Genomic DNA, 17,678 nt, shown 5'->3' with positions numbered 1-17,678 from the left:
TATATTTTGGTGTACCTGAAATCCATTAAAGGCTTCCAGTATGTCATACAGAAAAAAAACAAGACCATAATCTGGTAATAAATATAGATATCTTTAATCGCATTTCATTAGTATGAGAATGCCACAAGTTATAAATACCACAAATCTGCTTTAAACATGCCAAAACTTTTCAAAGACTTTTGAACAGATGTAGTAGAAAGTACAGTCGTCCATCTTAAAGGATACACATTTCAAATGAAATCAATATTTTCAAATGGTTATTTAAAACACTGAGTGGTATAAGGCTTGGCTATTCAAATCAAAAGACCACAGGGTTAGTGCCTGATGCTACGAGACAGGGGCCAATCAAAAGGTTTGATTCCACAAAAAAGAAAATATGAAAGAAGTTTGTGGTTTTAAAATACAAGTGATAAAACTGCAAAGTTTACTTGTATGCACTAAAGTTTGCTGGCTGATAAACTCACTGTGAGCGCTGCTTGAATATCACTAACTGTCGTTTTCTTTTGTTTTGGTATGTAACTAATCACCTGTTCGACTACAAAATGTGCCCTTCTAAGTCCACAAAAGCTGCTGGAGCTTAACATAAATCTTCAACAAAAACAGAATTAAACAGCGAGTCATTCTTAATCAGGTTCTTTAAACAGGTTTGTCCTTCCTTAACCTCGCACACAGGCTTTTACCTCAACATGAACAAACAAAACCGAAAGACTCACAGTGCTACATTGCTAATATTGCATTAATTGACTTAAAAAGACGGAAGATTTAAAGGATTATAAATGTCTATTAAGACACTAGGGCTTAACATGCATAGCCTAGTATTTTTGCAAATGTGCAGGTAATGGCATTTCACCACGTTTTTCCTCAACAGCCAAATCATGAATTCAAAACTGCTGACCCCTTCTGTAAATAGTTAATTTCCCCTTTAAGCTGGATATTTAAGAAGTTTTTGTATCTGTTATGAAACTCTTAACACATCCAGTTTGCATTAAAAGCCTGACAAACGTGTCCTGAGCCATTCAAATACTACAAAAACAACAACCTTTAGTTCCTGCACAACAACCTTCCCTCGTCTGTGTCTCAATTCAAAGGAAAAACATAAACAACAAAACACTTTTCTGTATTAGTAACAACCAAAGCAAAGGTTAAAACCATGGTGTGGGTTTACTAGAAATATATAGTCCTCATTTCCACTAAAAATTCAGCATCTCAACTGGAGGATGCCTCAAGTGAAAACACAGATCCCTAAAAGACTACATTACCCATCTCTCCTTGCATGACCATCAGGCGTACGGAAGAATTAGGAGCAGCCACTTGAGAGGCAGCATTGATCTTTTACTTTGAACACTAAACTACAAGTTGTGTACTTGTTTTTTCTTCATGTCAGTTTAACTAAGTAAGAGGAATTGTAGTGCAAAAACTTTTCAACTTATACAAATGGGAAATGAGCCGTTTCAGCCTCGCCAAATATCTTAAGGCATAGGAATAAAAACTGATATGATCACCACAACCACACCACCACTTTCTGCTGGCCACAAAAATCTGCATCTTGTCCAGTCATTACACCAACACAGCGTATTTACATCATGTGCTTTTGTTTACCTCAAGTCAGCTCGTCTCTTGGTAAATATACCTTTTAATGAGATTAAAAAAACTTATTTAACTACACCTAGAATTTAAACTAAGCTGCAGTGATGTGAGATATTGTTATCCCTTTACTGTAACATGATGCAGATGCACCAACCTTAGTGTACAGTATTCATGTTGACTGTTTAATAATAGAAAAAAAAGGAAGAGAACGAGCTGTTAGGCCTTCAGTAATCCCTCATCTGGTTAATGTGCAACTGCTACCAGAGGGCTCTCTACCTCCAAGGCACCTGCGGGGCACAGCTAGTCAAGCGGTTTGAGGAATGAGGTAGTCTGGGTCAAGTGTAGACAGACATGTGGTAGGAAGTGGGCGATTCACTATGCCTAAGTGTTAGTGAAGCACATGTCAGTGAGTACAGCTAGAAGACAGGAGAGGGAACAGGGTTGATACTGGTTGTTTAGAGAGTCCATGCGTCGTACATCAGCAGTCATTAGCTCCCAACTGCTGCTATTTGCCGCCCCCCAGTGGCCAGATTGGTACTCTGCATGTGATGAGCTGTAATGTGCAGTTGTGTGTTTGTGTGTAAAAGGATTGGGGAACACTCTGGCTCTCAGCAACAGCGCATGCGAGGAGGCGGCAACTCCGGAGGCACTTCCGGTTCAGGCTGCAGAGACAGGACGCTGTTGGAAAGCTCCTTGTTGGAAACTTCCAGAGGCATCTGTTTGTACCAAGAAAAAGTCAGACAACACATGGTTAGTGCACTGAAGATTTACAAGTGTGCTTAAACTGATATCTGCTGTGACTTATTTAATTCAAAGGCTGAATGAGCTAAAACTTTAGGGAGGAAAATAAAAAAGGAACAGAGCATCAGAGAGCAAAAACAACCTATCATCAGCGTTTTCACTAGATACAGAGAGGGGTTTTGTTTTCTGTTCATTTTATTGAAGAATGAGAAAAACATTTTTTGCTATGCTGGTAACACACCAACCTTGCTAAGGATGTCGTCCACAAGCTTCAGGAAGATCTCATCGACATTGAAATTATCCTTGGCACTAGCTTCGCAGAAACGCATTCCACTTATTCTGGAGGCAAACTGTAACACAAATGAAGATCATTTAGCTCACTCTCCACAGAGGACTTTACATTATTACACAAGAGAAGAAATTGAGATGAGCAACATACGAGCGATCTAGAACAACTGAAAACTTTTCATAAAAGCAATATTGAACATACTTCCAGTTTTTTGGATGGCATCAGTATTATCATTTTGAAGCTCAAAGAGTTTATATTCAAAGAAACAGACTGACACAGAGATCGCAACCATATCTGAATCTATTTTCTGTTTTTGAAGGAATTCTTTGAACACGACGGAGAGATCTGAAGGCTCTCTGTTGTTTTGAACGATTAGAATTCTGAGGGCGATAGTGTTTGGCATCACACTCTCGCACTCGCGACAGATGTGCCAGACCTTTTCCATTTTGCACACAGAGTACATCGCAGAGGTGATTACATCTATCAAAAAAGGATTCCCCTCGGAACATATGGACATTATCCCTAACTCCGCTCTGGATGCCTTTGATCGTGACCACATTCAGAGTCTTGCCCACCCCTGATGAGTTCACTTAGGGAAATGTTTCCTGAATACAAAAGTCTCCCTGAAGTAGCGTTAGTTTTCGAGTCTCCAGTCCAGTGTGGCAGCAGAGCGAGGCTTCAGCCTTCAGAAAACAATTTTTAAACCGCCATGAGAAGTAGTCTTCGGAGGTAGACACAAAACCTCAAGATAATCACCTATGCTGCAATCTCCCTTGACGTGTTTGAATAAGCTCAAGCAAGGTAAAGTTGCTGCGCACCAGGAGAGGGATTGAGTTACAGGCAACAGCTGTTCGACCAAATTCAGTTCAATTACTGTTTAGTATAAGATTTGTTCTTGTTTGATAGGAGTTATTCTGTAAAATGGCATCACACAAGATGTACACTAACATCTCTTTTACATTCTTTAAACTGACTTAATGCATAAAAACTAGAGACTGGATCTGTGATTTTTAAAGAAAAGGTGAATGGCAGTGCGTGTGTGAATGTGTTGAACTGCACCCTCTCTCCTTGTTGTTTGGAGATGATCCGATCAGTCTCACAGTCCAGTTTGTTTCCGACCAGCAGAAGCTCTGCTTCCTCTGAGGCGTACTGACACGAAACAGAGAAAAAAAAGACACATCAGGATATCATGAGCCTCACATTTCATAAAAGTCAAACCAGAAGCTGCATGATGACACCTTAAATAACCAGTGTAAATGAGACTACAGCCAGGTCTAAAGGGTGAATGACCGGCTCATTCAAAATGTTCTTTGATTAATTCTTTCCGTAAACTTTAATGCCAGGTATTGGCAGAATTGTCAGGTCACTGAATTAGAGGACTGAGTCCACTGAGTTGTAACATTTTATGACATGTCTGGCACAAAATAATAACACAACAACACAACAAAAACACAAAACATACCCCACAGAATCGCAGCAGTCTGACAGTTTGTTTACCTTGTCTATCATTTTCATCCATTTGGGCAGGTCATCAAAGGTCTCCTGCTTTGTGATATCATACACCAGCACTATTCCCTTTGCACTTCTGTAGTAGGCTGATGTGATGCTGTTGAACCTCTCCTGGCCAGCCGTGTCCCTGGATGAAACATAAATGAATGTTAGTTCAAGTCTGTGCGGTCAGAGCAGTACCATCAAGACTTCTGTAATACCCAACGACTGATCTGATCTGAGAAAAATGTAATTCACTGAGAAAGGATGACTAAGAGGTTGATGCTAAGAAAAAACAATATCAAACATGAAGGGTGGAAAAAAAAAAAATCAGCTTTCTTTTTAGTCAACGTCTTAATCAATAAAACTAACAATAGTCCAAAAATGTTTCTTTTTTAGTTAGTAATTACATAATAAAAATCTTAAACAGTGATTGTTTTGGTTAAATGTGATTTCACTTATCATCTGGCATCTATCTTCATCAAACATACATCAGAAGAATAGTTCTAAAGCGAGACATCTACATTCCTATGTAAAGCATTACAAAGCCATCTACAAACATTTAAAAAATGTTCAATAAAACAATATACTGTAGTTATATTCAAATAAATGCTTAACAGAGTTTTTGTCATCCACTATGAGATCTGCTGTTCTATTAGTGGAGGCTGGTGGTATTAACAGATAATGAAAGAGGATAAGGAAAAACATAGCTGTAATCATTTCAAATGTTTTCACAAAAGAGGTTCAATTATTGAAAATAATAATTAATAAACACTTGAAAATACCTCATCACTACGTTAGTACATTTTTATAAAGCATTTATCAAACGCTATCAAATGCTAAAAGCGAAGTCTATTCAAAGCAACTTTAGGTTGATCAATAACAAGTAAAGACGGTTGAAATACGATTTATTTACACATCTCACATTGTTCTTTGGAAAGTAAAAGTTAGTTTAAATATATTTGGGATTTATTGTTTTGATGTACTGTACTTGAAATCATTTTTGGTTCTAAAAAGAATCCATCTGAAACATCTGATTCTGGGTTAGCAGCATGATTAGCAAACACGAGCTCGACTCACAGTGCAGTGTTACTGTACCTTCAGCCAGATAGAATGTCCCCGTCCCCCATGTGAGTCACAGTCAGGCTTATGAGCAGGAGAGCGGACAGACACACAGCGGCACAATGGCAGGGTTAGCTTAGGCAATGATGGAGCTTGATGTGAGCAGTTCAACACGAGAGAGACGAGACACACTGAGGACCGCCATCCTGAGTGACAGGCCAAGGGGCGGGCAGAGTAAGGGGGATACAATGGGGCGTGGAGGTGGATGGGGTGTTAGTGAACAAGACAGATGTGTTAGTGAAAGAAGCGATGGCGTTCTCACTTTTTTTTTTTTTTTGGGCCCAGCACAGTAGCTCACAACAACTGCAGTCATATTCTCTGTCAGTACAAAAGCAGTAATTTGTGGCATGCCGCTCAGGTTTACAGGATGTTTTCAAAATGTAATTAGGGCCTAGTTGAAGTCACAAGATCCAAGTAGGCGCATGATAGAATCAAATCGTTGAAATAATATCACCCCTTTCACTGGTTGCTCAAACAGACCTCCCAATCACTGCACACATTGCAAGAGTTTTTTTTTAAATTCCAAAACTATGAAAGAACATTTCATGAAACAAAAAGTGTATTTACTTTTAGCTCTCAAGATACAAAATAACTGTATGTCTGGACTCTGGAGTGGTGAACTGCTATACAAGTAGCAGAGTTTCACTAACTAATTGATTAAAGTTCTGTTATATATATTTTTTATTACTAAAACTTTTGAAGAGAAATCTGATGATAAATTAAAATGAACAATAAATCTAATTACTAATATCTAACAGTATTGAACAAATCTGTGGAAGACGGTGTGAAAATAAATGTGAAACCAGTTGTGTTAGACTAGTGCAGGCACTAGTCACAGTGGTTACCTGTAATTATTTAGAATGTGGATTAACACATGGTAATGATGAACCTCCAGTTATTATATAACAGACAGCATGACAGCCGACAGGACATGAGGCTACACTGACGTACCACTCATAAACATCAACTACTATTTGCACTGGTTAAAATGTGAGTTACATGTGCAAGGGGCTTTCTTTTAACAAAGTCTCTACAGTGTAGGCATAGTGTTCTTTCCCACTGACATCGATGAATAAATATCTGTTTCAGACTCTCATCAGGTATGGGATGAAACTATATAGTCTTCTTATCTTAAGTGTGTACTTTTTTATTGTTCTTGAACAAACAAGGCAACCAAATACACAAAAATAACCAACATGCTGGCCAGCTGTACAACAACAACAACATGGTTAGTATAAGATTAAGTTCCACATGAAGTGAATCTAACATACAGTGCCCCTGGAGTCATACGTTTTTAAACTTTCAAAAGCTCATTGGAGGTTAATTGATTTGGCAATCCAAAACATCAATGGTTTGGCTATTAAGGAGTCTTATTTGCACATGCCCCCTCTTTAAAAAGCTAAGATGCACTCACTCAGTCAGCCACAAGTCAGAAAAGCCTGCGGGGCGATAAGACAGACACAGGAAATGCTCCATGCAAAGGAATACAGGAACTAGAGACGTCGGTCCCATTACTCACCATATCTGTAGTCTGATTTTCTTCCCTCTCAGCTCCACTGTCTTGATCTTGAAGTCAACTCCTACAAGGGGAATCAGAAACACACATATGAACACATACAAGCACCAGTATCTCGTTTTTTGTTTGGATTTCATGTAGGTATCATTCAAGATAGTTGATTTTTGTTTGGTTTTAGAGCAAGCAGCATTACAAATAACTTCTGTCCCATTCCTGATCTACTTCCATTATCTCTTGGCATTTTTTCTTAACAGTTGCAAAACTATTTGTTACACCCGTTTCATTATTTTAAATGCTGTTCTTGTGGCGTGCCATCGTCTGTGTCTACAAAGAAATTACAAGATAGGACAACAACATTTTCAGCCGCCGGACTCCGTCTGCAGCCAAATTATTCCCTCCTCAATCCCCGGGATCAAATATACACACATGTAGTGACGTGCAGCTCTCAAAGCCTGGTGGTAGTTGTGTCACAAGGATGACAAGGTGCAAAATGGATCTCTGCCCAGCAGCTGCTTGTCTATTTTGGGATAGTTCCCTATGACTGACTGTTGTTTTGATCACAGGACTGTTTACCATTTCCACATATCAAGTATGAGGATTTGCTTTTTTTTTTGGAGCTTGCAGAAACAACATCAAGGACACCACAGTTTGTCACGTATAACTCTCCTGTTCGAGGCTGATTCTGCTGAGATGGAAATCCTCTGCCCCACCCACACATTTATACTGGATTAAAGAGGTGCTTCATTTTCTTAAACTGGAAAAAAATCAGGTTAACCCTGTCTGGATCTGAGAGGCCCTTTGGAAAAACTTGGAACCCTTTTTTGTCATATGTCAAAAGCACAGAGTGTCACTTTAATCTAGACTGAGAACCTACTTTTTGTTATTGTCAACCCTGTTTTGTTTTTGTTTTTTTTGTGCCAGGGGTGGGGTGGGGGTGAGGGGTCTAATTGTTTGTATGTATCTGTTTGTTTATCTTGTTCTTGTTGGGAGAAAAAAACCACACACATTCTGTATGGACATTGCTAAGTGGAAATGTTGTTAATATGTAAAAGCAATTAAGAAAGTTTAACAACAAAAAAAAAAACTCTCCTGTTCAATAGAAGAGTTACCTCTCAGTGTATGCACTTGTGAGTTTTAATATAGTATATGCAAAGTGTCACTTTATTACACCTACAGGACTATGTTTATACTGAAATACACATTAAAGGCTGTCAAGTAAGAACTAATACTGATTGGGATTGGGTTGACTGTGTTGTGTCAGGTCGATACTATTTGACAAGTATTGTCCTCACTGTGTCGAGCACTTAAAATATCTCCCAAAACTCAAACCATTATCAGTCTCAAACGTGTGTTTACCTTGTTACTCATAGCAACATCTTCGTTAGCCAGGACAGTAATAGTCGTCACTGGTAGCTTAAGTCAGCTAGCTAACATATTGATCTTTATTCAGTCACAGTGAACAGTAAATCAGTGGTCAACAGCAACACAACATGCAGCCAATTGTAGTTCAACTCTCCAGAAAGTAGACGGAGCCCTGCTAAGTGCTGTCAATAAAAAAAGTTGACCAAAACAAGTCCTTAAACGCCTCCTGTCCTTACCTACGGTCGACTTGCAAGCTTCGCAGAAAGTGTCGTCAGTATATCTCTCCATGAGGCTGGTTTTACCAACACCGCGGGAGCCAATTATGATAATTTGAAGTTTAAAGTCAGCGGGCCTGGGAGGCATCTTCCTGCGGCGCGACTGAGCCCCTAGAGCGGGGGACGAGTTCGCGGAGCCCCCGCCACCTCCGGCGGCCCTCCGCGGTATGTCATACCTCGGATCCATCAGTAATTCCACATTTGTAATCACAACGAGAACAAGACAAACACGCCGTGGCTGTTACACAGCTGATACTAAATGTCGATTCAAAGTTTCTTTCGCCCCTGAAGAAGTTTGGTAAAGTTTGTCACTAGCCGTCAGTTGTTGTTCAGCCATTAGAGACCGGGCCGTCATGACGTCATTGAGCACGCTTCAGCACGCTTCCGCTTCCGCCTCTTTGTCTGTAATTTTATAACTTGTCTTTTTTTTTTTCTTCTAACAAATAGAATAGTTGTTCACAGGGATTTTAAAACAAACAATCCATGCTTATATTGTATCAACCGCAGTGTTTAACTATTTGTGTTGTTTTAAAGACTTTATATTACACATGGAAGTTGTTGGAGCTATTTAATTGTGGTTAGAATTAGTTTTTGTATTTAGTTTACTAATATTTGGGTGGTGTTGTTTATTTAATTATTCTACACGTTTTTTTTTTTATTTAGAAAAGATTTTGGGTAACGTTTTCTTTTTTTTGCTAGTTATTTGTTTAGTAAATTTAGTTTTGTATTAGTATTTTTGTTAGGTATTTGGGTAATACTGTGGGCACCGGAGATTATTTAAGTAAGAGGCAGGTAGAGAACCAGCATGCACCTGGGTGGGCCTATTGTTTTTAACCAGATCAAGAGAGGCAGCAGGAGCCACGATTGTCTTTGTTCTTTTGTTTGTTTTCCTCAAATAAACCAGCAAAATACCGCAGCTCTTGCATGGACATTGGATTTCTTTTGCCTGCGTACATCACATCCCCCATGGTGCATCAGTGGCCATTTGATTATTTTTGATATTAGTTTATTTAGGTTTTTTTTTTTTGTTTTTTTGGACAAATAGCCACTACAGAAGTTAATCAATCAAATATGTTCACTGTAGTCTGCAGCAGTAATGACTAAATGTGGCAGCTCTTTGAATAACTTGCTTATTTAAAGCAGACACTTAGGTTTTGGTTTCACACCACACCAACACTTAGAAATTCAATTTTTTTTACCAAAGCCATGTAGCACATAGTCCTATAATAACACAACAACCTGTGACTGTCAATCATCTTCATCTTATAGAATAGAACAGAATTACTTTATTGATCCCAAACTGGGAAATTGTGGCGTTACAGCAGCAGGTTATCCAAACACACAATATGAGTAAAAAAACACAATGTTTGCAAATCTAAACACAATATAATATTAACTACAAGTAAGTAAGTTCTAAAAGATATCAAAACTAAGAATGTGAATATATACAACCAGGATTTAACTAAGCATTACTAGTCTTAAATAGGAAGATTAAATATGGAAGTCATAAATGGTTGTAATTTAAAAATGGAAGATTAAATGTAAATGTGCAAAAAAAACAGAGTCATAAATGGTTGTAAATTAAATATGAAAGATTAAATGTAAATGTGCAAAAAACAGAGTAGTAAATGGACAGTATTGACATAAGTTAAAGTGCATGAGTGTAGACATGTTATAAGCAGAAACTATACAATATAACGGCCAAATAAAGTAAACACAAGCTTCAGGTCATAGACTTTAAATATTGCTTTAGCTGAACCGCTTTTTAATGTAGTATCAGAAACGTAACTTGATAGATCCACTGTCAATAACCTTCACTATTTTTAAATCTTGTTTTTTAAATATATATAAATTGTTTCATTACCCTACACTGTTATTTTTATATTTACAATTTCACAGAAGCTCCTTCATGGAAACAATAGTGTAAAAACACCTTTTAAAAGGTTTTAAAATAAGACTTGGACACTGGAGTTTGTTTCCCAGTCATTGCCTCAATATCAGAATCAAATTTAAACTTTAACACCAGTCAGTTGCAAATTAGTGATTTTGTACTTCATATTCTAAAGCCATATATCAATAACATTATTTCATCCACACGATGTTTTGGGGGTTCCCTGACAGTCCTCTATCCCTTGGCAATTAACTGTTATGTATTGTAACTTAGTCACGTAGTAAATAATGTCATAGGTTGTTTGTAAAGTTTATTTATTAGCCTCAAAAATGCTCTGCAGCCAGTGTTTCCCCCCTTATGCCAGCTGTGTTCCTAGTCGGCACCCGTAGCCCTGCGACATTGGATGACGTCGTCGTGCCTGAGGAGGAGTTCCTGCTAATCCAAACATCGACGAAAGCAACATCCACAGCTATTTATCGACACAAAAATTCGTCAAAAAAACCCAAACGACTCTGTTGACAACATGGCTGCTCAGAAGATAAATGAAGCTCATGAGCACATGGCTAAAGCTGAAAAATGGTGAGTTATGATGAAAAAACCCACTTCGTTTCCTCCCTTCCCTGGAAGGTTTGATTTACAGCTGATGTTAAGCTAGCTGACGATAAACAGGCCACTGTGGCATTTCGGTTGTTCGAGGATATGCGACATACATGGAAATGTTTTGTATCGACAGTTAGATTTAATTGGCATGAAGTGGGTTCATTGTAAATAAACAGTAAATGTATCTTATTATGCTTCCTTGAGCCGGTTATAACTTGCTTGTCATCATGTTTTTTGCAGCTTAAAAACCAGCATGACGAAGTGGAAGCCGGATTTTGACAGTGCTGCATCAGAATACGCCAAAGCAGGTACACTAACAAATAAAAACAATCCTCTTCCCTCCTTTTTAAAGACGTCCCCAGGTTGATTGTCTAATTGTCTTTTCAGCTGTGTGCTTCAAGAACGCGAAGCAGTACGAGCAGGCAAAGGATGCTTACCTGAAAGAAGCTGAATACCACACAGAAAACAAGACGTATCCTTTCTGCACTTGAAGCTGACGATGACACTGTTTTATTTTGAGTCTTGTGTAATTTCCTTAACTCGTCCTGCAGGCTTTTTCACGCTGCAAAGTAAGTATACTGCGTTGTAACCTTAGTGTGATCGAGGTGCACACTGTGAACACATGTTTTATTCAAACTCTCCTCCTTTTCCTCAGGGCTATTGAACAGGCAGGTATGATGATGAAGGTAAGTGTTATCTTTAATGTTGATTAAAAAACTTAACAGATCGTCTCTGTGTGTTATGTCTCTGCAGTAGATTTGTAATTGTGCTGTGTTTGCTGTGCGACAGGAGCAAAAGAAGATGCCAGAAGCCATCCAGTACATCGAGAAGGCCTGTATGATGTACATGGAGAATGGGACTCCTGACACTGCTGCCATGGCTCTGGACCGGGCTGGAAAGTATGTTTGCTGTTTCTTTACGCTGTTATTATTATTTTTTAACTGTACCTTTTTTAAGTTGTGATGAAAATCTTATCTTGTGAACTTCTTCTTTAATCTACAACCTTCCCCTGTTCTCTCAGACTGATCGAGCCTATAAACCTGGAGAAAGCTGTGGACTTGTATCAGAAGGCAGCTGGTGTCTTTGAGGTTAAACTGAAAATCTGAATCTATCATTTTACCAAATGTCGATTACATTTCTTTTTAATGATGTATGTTTACATTTTCTCTCTGTAGAACGAGGACCGCCTGCGGCAGGCAGTTGAGCTGCTGGGTAAAGCCTCCAGACTTTTGGTCAGGTTAAGAAGGTAAAGACGAGAAGTTAAGGTGGAGGGGACACTGACAATATTCACACATCCTGCAAAACTGTACAGGGTGCTTTTTAATTAATTATTACATTTGTCATGGGTGGTCTTTGTGCTTATCTATCAAGAGAAAGCAAGTTGAAAAATAGTTAGAATAGAAAAAGTTTCCTTTAATAATGTTCAATTATTATATCACACAATAAACCCTGATATCACATGGGATCACTTTTCCTTTCAATTTAGTAAAAGCTTATTCACATATTAGAATTCAAATACTTGATCCCACCTGTCACTATAACGACAACCCCAAATCTGCTTATCTGTTTTCATGCATAATGATAAACTGTAAAACCTGCTCCCCAACAATCCTTACCCTGTTGTCCTCTTGTTTTTATCAGGTTGGACGACGCAGCAGCTGCTCTGCAGAAAGAAAAGAACATGTACAAAGAGATTGAAAATTATCCCACGTGCTTCAAGGTGGGTTACTCCCATCATGATTCTGTGCTATAATGTTTTTCTATACATCTTAATCAAACCAGTTACATTTCCAGTTTAGGTTGTACATGTCGTGGTGCCTCTGTAGGGTACGCAGCCCGGGATGTTAAGTTTATTCCCATCAGCTCGTCGATGTACAACAGCAGTGTAAATGCAGAGCTGTTAATGCTGTGTCACCTAACATAATCAATATACAGTACAGAGAGGAATATTCAACACAATGCAGCAGTTTAACTCTTTTATTTGTTTGAATACATTTTAGGATGATTCTGGAGTTCTTCAGTCGTAGTTTTTTGTGGGATTAATTGATTGTTTAGTTTCTGTTTCATGATTTATATTTTGTTGCCTTTGTCAATTTCTTAAATTCCAACATAAACAAAGGATTCAGCCTTGCACTGCTAGGAGATTTAACTGAGTACAGATTAATACTAATGATCAAGGAAAAATAACAGCATGACAGAAATTGAATATGAATACATTTAAACAGAAACCACCTAATCAGTCATTCTTTATTTGTATAGCACCAATTCATAACAGATGTTATATCAAGACAAAAAGAGCAGGTTTAGACTATAATCTGTGTTATAATATTCCCATAGACCCAACATGAATCCACCATGAGTACAGCACTATAACATTTAGCAAAGACATAGTGGCAAAGAAAATCAGCCTTTAAACAGACAGAAACCTCGAGCAGAACCAGACTCATGTTGAACAGCCATCTGCTGTGACTGTGTCGGGTTTGAGAGGGAGAGACAGAAAGAGACAAACAAACAAATGAAACATTTATTTTTACAAAGCCAGTAATAATGGTAAGATAATATTTTAAACTTTGATGTATAATTCTTCCATTTGTCAGCTTGTTTCTCAATAAGTTGTTCATATTTTGCCACCCTTTCAGGCTGTATCAATACTTGGTGTCTTAAAGAGAATCAAAGTGTGATGATCAGGTGGGGGACTTGTGTGTAAGTCTCCTTGTTTGAAGTCACATGGAGCAAGAAACATCTGACGTTAAGGGACCATTCAAAGCCCAAACCTCACACCGGGACAATAACTAATCATATAATAATCATAATCATATCGCTCTGTTTTTTTTGTGTGCATTTCACTCTTTAGAAAACAACTGCTCAAGTGCTGATTCACCTTCATCGTGGAGACTACGTAGCAGCTGATAAATGCGTCAGAGAAAGTTACAGGTAGGTTGTTTTTTTTTCCACATTCTGTCTTCTCTGTTGTTAAAATAAAGCTGCGAGGCACTTCCCTCAAACTACACTTCAACAACAGACAACAGACAATCATTACTTTAAGCGCTTCTCTGTCTCCATCAGTCTGCCCGGCTACAGTGGAAGTGAAGATTGTGTTGCCATGGAGACATTACTGCAGGGCTACGATGAGCAAGATGAGGACCAGGTCTACAGGGTGTGCAACTCACCTTTACTGAAGTACATGGACAATGACGTGAGTACTGTTTACACGTACTGACCTGTGATGTGGTTCAGATGCTGTATATGTATGTAGATATTAAAGCATCTGTTATTTAGCTGAGGGTATCTCACCATGTGTGCTTCACTTTCATCTGTAATTCAGTTTTATATATTCAACGTTGACCTATAATGCTGATCCTTATTTTAAAACTCACATCTAGTGTCACAACGCTGGATGCACTTCCTGAACATGAGCAAAGTTTCAGATCCTGAGGTGAATGTATGTTGGGGTAATCCCAGGATAAGTCTGCAGAGTGCTTGTCCCGCAAATCACGCAATGGTTCCCTGATGTGAAACTGAGAATTTTTAGAGACGGCTTCAGGGCTCTGTGTAGACCAGCATAGGCTGTTAAGCCAGCACTGGAGAGCAGCCCTCTTGTGGTGAACCGCTTCAGGCAAAGGCTGACAGGTAGTAGATAAATAAGGCTTTTTTAGAGCTGCAAATCGTGCAAAGCTTCTCTATAGGTTTCACAGACTGGCAACATACAGTAGATAAGGAAAATGGGTATGATATGAGACATGAAAGTTGACTTTCGGCCACTTTATGTTTCATATCAAAATGCATTTATATTTCTTTCTCCTTTTTTTGCAATGAAAATAATGAAGTTAGGGTTGTAAAATTAACCATCATTTCATTATTATCCTGTAATTCACACATCACAATATTATGAATTAATAACAAATATTAAAATAAATTATCTATGTCACCCAGCTTGTGTACGTTACTTGTTGGATGGAGGCCGGAGTTTAATGGCCTTTCTTTCACACAATTTAGAAGCAGTCATATGAAGCTCAATCACTACCAGATTCATTTATGTCAATGTAGTGGTGGAAAAAACACACAAGGGAAGTATCTGAGTGAGAAACTTAAGTTTTTAAGCTCTTTTTAAAATCCTCATGGAGCAGAACTTGGAACGTGTCTTACTGCTGTGTCGTGATGTATTTCCAACTCAAACCGGATAGAGCCAATCATCAGATAGAAGGTGTGACATAACGTTTGGATAACCGACATTTGAAACTTTTTACAGAAAGAGAAAATACTGGGGTTTTTTATGTAGAAATACTCAGATGATGATTTATTGAAAAATATTTGGCAGATAAATGATCATTTAATACAAGAACGCTGGATTAAAACTGGGCAAATGTATTTTCACCTGACATCTTATGACACATTTTATGTCTTTGTGCCTCACAGTATGCCAAGTTGGCCATTTCCCTGCGAGTACCTGGAGGAGGAGGAAAGAAGAAGAAGGCCGCTGCTCCACAAGGCGGCGCTGGTGGGGCACCGGCTGCTGCAGAGGACGAGGATGACTACGAGGGAGGACTATGTTAGCCTTCATTCCTGCAAGTGTGTCGTCCTGCCCCACCATGACACCCTCTGTGAACAAGTCAAAACCTTTACAAAATCCAGATGTGTGTTGTGTGGCTGTTTGATCTTTTATTGTAAAAAATTAAGAAACAAAGATAATTTAGAAACAAATATAATAGGTGTTGCAGAAGAGTTGACTTGAGTTAAGCAGCCTTTTAAGTTGTGTTTATATGAGGTGGGTCCTCGCTGTATCCACAGATCTTCAGTGTTCAATAATGTATGAAAGCCTGTTGTTTGTGAATATAATTTCTTCGTCTCTGTGAAGCTGTAAATTCTGCTGTTATTGTCCGTGAGTTAAGTCTAAAACTGCAATAGGTGTATCAAAATCAAAAACACTCTGAGTACTAAATATTTAGCTTATGGGTTGTTGTAAAGGTGTTTGTTGTACAGAGTTAATTTATTCTTCAGTATTCATGGCTCAGCCTTTTGGAAATATAAATGAAATACGAAATATATGCAATCAGCATGTAAATGCATGTTTGGAATAATTGAACAGTAATCTGATGCAAATTAACACATTTCTTAGCATTAAAGCTACTTAATATTGGCTTTATGGTCTCCTGCATCAGCATCTATTGAAGTTAATGAAGTCCATTTTACAGTAAAATTCCTGGTTTGGGACTGTTATTTCTTTTTGTCTACCTCGATGTGTTTGTCCACCTTAACCCTAAAAAATAATCATGGTGTCTTTAAGTTTCCACAGTATATTCCTGAGATGTAATTGACTAAAGCTGTAAAAGGGACCATGCAGTGATGTTTTCAGTGCATTTTCCCTCTTGACTACATTTAAATGCTGAATTTAAGATTCTTTGCTCTTAAATCCTCTGCTTGGTGAGATCAATTACAAGCCAATTAAAAATGAATCTGATACAACATGTCTCTAGGTTATAAAGGGATTGTTTACATTTTTTTTAACTTGTGCTGTTGCCCACTTGCTGTATGTTCCTCGAAAAACATATCTTCAAACATTGCACATGCATCAATAAACATTTCCATTGTGTGGCATTTTATAGTCTATGTACATTTTCTTAAATGAGTTAGTAGACAGATTTTCCGTATCAGCGAGACTAACACAGTCTGCAGACGTCTGCACCAAAGTGGCTTCTCAAAGACCTCTTATGATTGTGCAGCTCCCCTGAGACAAAGTTTTCTCAGAAGAGGCTAATGTCCTCTCCTTGCAAAGTGATATTTAATGCACACACATTCTTGCCTATTCTGAATGACTCCGTGATGTGCCTCCGTATTAGAAAGGTCAAAACCGTACATACATGTTGCCACTTCACATCTTAGAAGCTAAACTGTTTTTTGTTAGGATTCCTTTGTTGAGTTGATCAGTATAAAGGATGGCCAGGCTAGCTGTTTGCTGTTAGATGATAAACTTAAGCTAACTGAAGGCGGGCAGCTGAGGACTGAGATATGTATTTCCCTCAGGAAGGTACCACTTAAAACCCTGTTTCCAAAAAAGTTGGGATGTTGAGTAAAATGTAACGAACAAATAGCAAAACATTGAAACCCTATATTTAATTGAAAATAGCACAAAGTCACTATATCAAATGTTGGAACAGAAAAATGTCATTGTCTTTGGAAAATGGTATGCCCGTTTTGAATCCGATGCCAAAAAGCTGGGACATGGTATCTGAAGAATGGAAACATTGTGAAATGCTGAAAGAAAGAACCAGGTGGGACATCTCTCTATTAATAAGATTAACTGGCCTGAGGCTGATGAGTCAAAATGTGACTTTCTGTTTGGAAATCCTAGACACTCTTGGGTGTCTCTGGGGCTAAAGAGGAGAGGAACCGTCCAGCTAGTCATCAGTGCACAGTTCAAAAACCAGCACCCGGGGCTGCAGATGTGCCTAGCGTTAAGATCCTATCATATGTACGGAGGTTAAGTCCTCCAACCGGACCGCCCTGGTTCAGGTCTGGCCTATTGCTCCTTTCCCGCATGTCATACCCCACTCTCTCCACGGTTTCCCACTCTATTCACTGTCCTATCACTTAAAGGATAAAAAAAATACAGAAAATAAATCTTTAAAATTAAAAACAGCATCTATAGTGTGTGTGTGTGTGTGGGGGGGCTTTAATGCATAGGGCATGGATAACCTGCACATTTGTGAAGGCACCTTTAATGCTGAAGGAGTAACCTCATTCTGGTCATATTGCAACAGCATGGCGCTGAAGTAAATGTCTGAATACTAATTTGACCTGCCTGCACTT

General features: G+C 38.5%; 2 protein-coding genes across 2 annotated transcripts; one reads left to right on the top strand and one right to left on the bottom strand.

Annotated features, from left to right (window-relative positions):
• Positions 1–70: 70 nt before the first annotated feature.
• On the bottom strand, positions 71–8,759 carry rab12 (RAB12, member RAS oncogene family). The gene is made up of 6 exons (XM_020629664.3): positions 8,342–8,759; positions 6,747–6,807; positions 4,115–4,253; positions 3,677–3,766; positions 2,574–2,678; positions 71–2,303 (listed from the first exon to the last, which is right to left on the bottom strand). Exons 1-6 carry the CDS (start codon positions 8,565–8,567, stop codon positions 2,196–2,198), a joined length of 729 nt encoding a protein of 242 aa, XP_020485320.1. The 5' UTR covers positions 8,568–8,759; the 3' UTR covers positions 71–2,195.
• Positions 8,760–10,670: 1,911 nt separating this feature from the next.
• Positions 10,671–16,466, top strand: napgb (N-ethylmaleimide-sensitive factor attachment protein, gamma b). Its single transcript, XM_020630361.3, has 12 exons — positions 10,671–10,850; positions 11,112–11,179; positions 11,259–11,343; positions 11,423–11,440; positions 11,527–11,557; positions 11,661–11,770; positions 11,893–11,959; positions 12,047–12,117; positions 12,513–12,591; positions 13,726–13,805; positions 13,938–14,067; positions 15,288–16,466. Exons 1-12 carry the CDS (start codon positions 10,795–10,797, stop codon positions 15,423–15,425), a joined length of 933 nt encoding a protein of 310 aa, XP_020486017.1. The 5' UTR covers positions 10,671–10,794; the 3' UTR covers positions 15,426–16,466.
• Positions 16,467–17,678: the final 1,212 nt, after the last annotated feature.

This window comes from Labrus bergylta, chromosome 4 (assembly GCF_963930695.1).
Source record: "Labrus bergylta chromosome 4, fLabBer1.1, whole genome shotgun sequence".
Taxonomy (NCBI): Eukaryota; Metazoa; Chordata; class Actinopteri; order Labriformes; family Labridae; genus Labrus; species Labrus bergylta.
This window is presented reverse-complemented; position numbering and strand designations above follow the sequence as displayed.